General features: G+C 57.0%; 1 protein-coding gene across 1 annotated transcript; it reads left to right on the top strand.

The window, feature by feature from the left end:
- Nucleotides 1-1,012: 1,012 nt before the first annotated feature.
- Nucleotides 1,013-2,074, top strand: LOC133082598 (P2Y purinoceptor 8-like). Its single transcript, XM_061179279.1, has one exon. The coding sequence runs from the start codon at nt 1,013-1,015 to the stop codon at nt 2,072-2,074; it is 1,062 nt and encodes a 353-aa protein (XP_061035262.1).
- Nucleotides 2,075-6,288: the final 4,214 nt, after the last annotated feature.

Genomic DNA, 6,288 nt, shown 5'->3' with positions numbered 1-6,288 from the left:
GGAGGGAGGGAGGGAGGACATGGGGATGATGTCTCAGGGGCCCCAACATCCCCCCCCCGCCCCAAAGGAGCAGCCACAATGGGTGCTCTGGGATTGGGGTCCCGAATGTGGAAGGGAGTGGAGCTGGGGTGTTGGGGTGATGAGCGGCTATGGGCCAAAGGCAGGAGGCCAGGCCCAGGGTGACAGTTACTAACTATCCTGCTGGGACCACGACGCCAGCAGCACAGCACACCCGTGTGGTCGGGGAGGGCAGCCTGCGATACCCAGCACAGCCCTGGGGTGGGGGGAACCCTGACTTCACTGTGTGCCAGTGAAGAAATCGGGGCTCAGAGCATCTGAGGGAAGCTGCTTTGCAGGTTGGAAACAGAGTCATTCCCTTGGTAACTTTGTAACCTTGTACCTCGGCCTCACTGCCCTGCATCCTCATGGCCCCAGCATTGAAGCCTCCGCACCGTGCCTCACAGCACGCTCCCCATGCTTCCAAGTCGCAGGAAGGAAGGAAGTTGCCAGGGGAGGGGCAGGAGTGCAGTGACCCAGGTGCAGCCGGGCTGTGGGCAGTTACAGGAAGAGTCTTCTGTCCTCTGGCCCCAGCAGACTTGATCCCACACCTGCTGCCTGCAGGGACAGGACACGGGGTATCCACGTCCTGGTGCGGGGTCTCTTCCCCCTCCCCACCCAGTGCAGGATGGAGGGGCAGGTTTGTGACCCCCATGCTGGGTCAGGAGCTGGGCAGCCAGTGGTGGGTGTTTTCAAATGGTTCCTTGTAGTTTTGTGGGTGATGCAGCCCTTGAGGATTTAGCATCCATTGGGTCTGGGATACAGGTGGAGGGCGGGAAGAGGGACCAGAAGGGAGGGAGGGTCAGCAGAGGAGGAAGCGGGAGCTGCCTGCCCCTCGGGCGCCGGGGACCCTCCCACCTCTCCGCCCCTGCGCGAGCAGACCCCGTCGTCCGCCCCTCTCACCCCTGGCGCCCCTTTTCTCTTCCAGATCGGCCCCCAAACGCCCGGCTCCAGGATGGACATGAACCTGACGCGTCCAGACAACGCCACCCTCCTGATGCTGCGGGATCCGGCCATCGCGGTGGTCCTGCCGGTGGTGTACTCGCTGGTGGCACTCATCAGTATCCCGGGCAACTTGTTCTCCCTGTGGGTGCTGTGCCGCCACATCGGGCCCAAGACACCCTCGGTCATCTTCATGATCAACCTCAGCGTCACGGACCTGATGCTGGCCTGCGTGCTGCCCTTCCAGATCTACTACCACTGCAACGGCAACCACTGGGTGTTCGGCGAGCTGCTGTGCAACGTGGTGACCGTGGCCTTCTACGCGAACATGTACTCCTCCATCCTCACCATGACCTGCATCAGCGTGGACCGCTTCCTGGGCGTCGTGTACCCGCTGGCCTCCGCCCGCTGGCGCTGCCGTCGCTACGCCGCGGCTGCCTGCGCCGGCACGTGGCTCCTGCTTCTGGCCGCCCTGTCGCCGCTGGCCCGCACGGACCTCACCTACGCCGTGGAGGCGCTGGGCATCGTCACCTGCTTCGACGTCCTCAAGTCCACCATGCTCCCCAGCGTGGCCACGTGGGCGGCGTTCCTCTTCACCCTGTTCGTCGTGCTCTTCCTCATCCCCTTCGTGGTCACCGTGGCCTGCTACACGGCCACCATCCTTGCGCTGTTGCGCTCGGCCGACCGCCACGGGGAGGCCCGGAGGCGGCGCGCCGTGTGCCTGGCGGCCGTGGTGCTGCTGGCCTTCGTCACCTGCTTCGCGCCCAACAACTTCGTGCTGCTGGCCCACGTGGTCAGTCGGCTGTTCTTCGGCCGCAGCTACTACCACGTGTACAAGCTCACGCTCTGCCTCAGCTGCCTCAACAACTGCCTGGACCCCTTCGTCTACTACTTCGCCTCCCATGAGTTCCAGCTCCACATGCGGCGCTACCTGGGCTACAGGCCCCTGGCCACCGGCAGCCCCGAGGCGCGCTGCGAGAGCCTCGGCTCCGGCCGCACGCTGTCCGTGCGCTCCGCGGAGGGGCTGGACGCCGCCGGCCGGCCCAGCGTCAAGCGGCAGGAGAGCGTCTTCTGAGCCGGGCGCCCTCGGGGGCGGGCGAGGGGCAGCCGGGAGAGGGCGGCGGGGTCCTTCCCCCGCCCTGCGGGCCATCCACCCGCCGGCCCGCCGGGCGCTGGGATTTGGCCACGTGCCCGTGGACCGGCCACCTCGGGCCCCGTGCTCTGGGGGCCCATGGGTCCCTGCGACCTCACCTGTTCCCCCCGACATCACCTGGTTCCCACCGCCCCCCGGAGCCAAGCAAACACGGGGGCTTCCCGTCGGGGGTCAGGTTCTCCTTAAATATCCCCTGCTTTGTGGAATCCAATCCCTCGGCTTGGAGGTGCAGCCTGGAGGTCCCCTTCACCCTCCTCCGCCCCAGGCCATGCAGCTGGGACATCTCCACAGAGGACAGCGTCCGAGCCAGTTCCTGTGTTTACAGGGAGCCGAGAGCCACCCTCGGGAGCCTCAGAGGGACAGCCGGACGTGCCCCTGAGGAAGGACTTGAGCCCATGGGCGGAAGGGACAAGAAAAGGGCAAGCGTCAGGGACCTGGATGGTCCATGGATGGCGTGCCGTCCCCCCACTCTTCCTGACTGTCCCAAAGCCGAACCCTAGAAAGCCAGGTCGAGTGAGCAACAGGCCGGGGGCGGAAACTCTGAGCCGGGGAGACAGTGGCACCCATGTCTGGGCGTGGGCCTCCAGTGTCTGATGCTGCAAAGCTGTGAAAAACCTCAAACCACCCTCACAGGACGTTTTTCTGCTGCTTTGTGATTAAGCATCACAGCTTGAATTCAGAGGAAGCCAGTCTAGGTAGTAACACCCTCCCCCAGTGGATGTCACGTCCCTCTAGCCTTTGGGTCACAGAGGGCTCTGCCAGCCCTTATTTGGTTGTGCGGCCACTCAGCCATCCAGGGCTGTCGACGCCCCCGTGACTTCTGCATTCTAGGGGCCCCCAATTCCACCGAAGTTCAGGAGGTCCGACAGGGTCTTTCGAATTGCTGGGAATTTCCATCCAGAACTTCAGGTGACGTCAGCCTGTCCGAGAGGTCCGTCAGATCACCTGAAATCCCAGGGCGGGATCTGCCCCTCTTTCAGCCTTTTAGTAATGTTGTGTGTGTGTGTGTACGTGTGTGTTCTCCCCACACACTCGCTCAATCTGTCGCCCTCTTAAGCCTCCCGTAAAAGGATAGCACATTTGCATTTACATAGACATAAAAAAAAACAACAAGATGTGATTCTGTGATTCAGCTCTTGGGAGGGTGTGGGAGAAGAAGGAACGCAGAGACCCACATCCCTGACTTTTCCCCGTGTGCTGGGCGGACAGGTTTCTCTCTTTGACTCCTGAGACCCCTGCCTGGCCAAGACCCCTCCCATCTCACGGCCGAACCAGCCCATTACCCTCCCACCAGGCTCCCTGGAATTTCAAGGACGGCAGAATCACGTTGTTCTGGGCTCCTGGCATGAATCGGGGCAGCAGAACATGAACGGGGCGTGGGGTGGAATCCAGGACTGGTTGGGTGGGATGATGGGGCTTTGGCTTTGTTAAAAGAAATCCTAAAAGGCTGAAGATGTAAATGAAAATAGTCCTGGGCGGAGTGCTACGATGCTTGATGCTTGCTTTAAATACGAGAGCAAATACAAGCACGCACGTACATACGTGCGTGCGTACCCATATACGCACACTTCACACGCGTGTACACGTGCATGCGCCCACGTCTTTGTGTGTGCACGCGCGTGTGTGCATGTGTGCCTGCGCACCTGGGGACCGGATGAACGAAAACGGCCAGAATGCCGATGGCTCACAATGCTTGAGCCTGGGCGACGGCAACACGGGGTTGCATTATGTCATTCTCTTTACTTGAGCCTGTTTTAAAATATCCATGCTAAAAGCAGGTGGTTTGTTGGAAGCTCTCGCACGAAGACATTGATTTATTTTTTCTTCCAGTGTCTGATCTGTCTTTGGAAACCTATACGATTCTGTAATGCCAGTGAGATTCCTTAGTGCTGTTAAAATACCTCTAGCGTAGGAATGGATGTAAATAAACGTGCAGGGCGTGTTCCTAAGGGTGATGAGATGTGTAGGATTACTGCTGTGGGACTCAGCGATAAAGGCCACAACGGTGGCCCGGAGCTGGTGAGTGAGACGGCAGGGAGTCGAACCCAGCACCTGCCCCAGAGTCCCATCCCACACCCGTGGGGACCCAGGTTTGGCTGGTAACTTCCGCCGGACGTCCCTGGCTAAATCCCTAATTTAAAGTGTGTCCCGTGCCAACCACCGTTCCTTTCTTGCCTTCCTCGTCACCTTGTTGAGTTTGTCTGTCACCAAGACCTTCCTACAGCCTAAGTCAAAACCATCAACACATCCGTCAGCCTGCTCCCCTCCATGTCAACAATCCTGAGAAAGATGGAAGCTGGAACATCTAAGGAAAATGAGAGGATCGCAAACTGGATCCCAGAAGAGCACTGGGAAAACGGGCGAGATTCCAACACCGATCCCTCCTTCGAAACGGACCGATGTCGGTTCTTCGTTATGGCCGGGATGTCGGGTGTTAACATGGCGGGGAAGGATGGGGAAGGTGGTTGAGGAGCTTCAGTACTACGCTGACAACTGCCCTGTACACCTAGAACTTCCTCAGAATAAACCGTCTATTTTTTTAAGCAAGATGTTTGGCTTGTGCATTGAACTGAACAGGAGTCTTCGGGGCTGGTTCTGGAGATTCGGGGGGAATTGACCCCGTCGGATAGGGATCCTTCATTAAATGGTTTTCGAGTTTGCCTTTGCAATACCTTCTCTGATGTCTTCATCCAGATAAAACTCAGTGACACCAGCATCGACAGAGGAGAACCAGTAAGGGCGCCTCAAGCTCGGCTGGAGGGCGGGCAGTTTGGCACCTTTTCTGCTGTGCAATTTGAAAACAGGTATTTATGCCTCCATCCTGACCTTTCCAGCTAAATATTCATTGTCACTGTCGGGGGAAGATGATTCTGTGATAAAGATGCTTCCTGACTGGTTGAACTTTTACATTTCCTTGAAATGCCTAGAATTAGAAAGAAGAAGAAGAAAAAGAATTATTTCTAACTGTAGACATTTGAGGGAAACGTAAAGTTCAACCAATCAGGAAATGACTCCCCCAAAACGGGTAAAGTTTGGGGCAGGGTGAGTCCACACGGTGAATCAGAACTCACTGTGGAGGGGCTTGCTGGTGGGTGGTCAGCCCTCTGATGGGTTAACCAAGAGAGGGTTAGGGTGGGGACCTGGGGGGCTTGGTGCACAGGGACCTGGTTTGCACGACCATCCGATGCCTTGTGCGGGATCACCCAGCACAGAAAGTTAAGGGGAAAAAAATAGGACATTACGATGCCATCAAAACGTATATTAGGATGTCACGTTGATATATCCCGCATACCATGATATACCATATATATATACAGACACATGTACATCTACATACACGTAGGTATGTATTAGTTTATATATATGTGCTCTGTCATCTACCTATTAATTATCTGTGTATCTATCTATGTATCCATCCATCCATCCACCCGTCCATCCGTCATATCTATTTGTCTCTATATTAATAATCTATCTCTATCATTTATCCATCTAGCATTTATCTAACATCTATTTATCTATCTACGATCTATGTATCTGTAGCCATCCATCCATCTAACTGCCCATCCATCCATGGTACCTATCAATCATCTATTCACCTTATCTATCCATCTATCTATCCATCTATCTATCTGTCTATCTATCTATCTATCTATCTATCTATCTATCTATCTATCTATCTATCTATCTATCTATCTACCATCTATCTATCTATAGCCCAGGCACACAACGAGGGGCGATTCGGTCCCCCAGTGGATAGGACATGGCGCAGACGTTCGGTTGTCCCCAACTTGGAGGGCAGCTACTGCCATCTAGTGGACAGAAACCAGAGATGCTGCTAAATACCCTGCAATCGCCCAGGGCAGCCCCACAAAAATGAATGACCTGCCCCCAAACAGCACTAGCGCTGAGGCTGAGAAGTGCCGCACGCCCACTGCGCCCCGTCGACCCCCATTTCCGCCCCCCACCGCGCCCCGGGGACCCCTCATCTCCGTCCCCCACGGCACCCGCGGGGACGCCTCCACCGATTCACACGGACACTCCTTTTTTTTTCCCCATCGCCCGCTCAGTGCTCTCAAGGTGCCCCTTGGTCTCCGGGTTCTGGGGACCTGGAGACCGCCCTCGCCCCAGGCCCCCAG

This window comes from Eubalaena glacialis, chromosome X (genome assembly GCF_028564815.1).
Source record: "Eubalaena glacialis isolate mEubGla1 chromosome X, mEubGla1.1.hap2.+ XY, whole genome shotgun sequence".
Classification (NCBI taxonomy): Eukaryota; Metazoa; Chordata; class Mammalia; order Artiodactyla; family Balaenidae; genus Eubalaena; species Eubalaena glacialis.
This window is presented reverse-complemented; position numbering and strand designations above follow the sequence as displayed.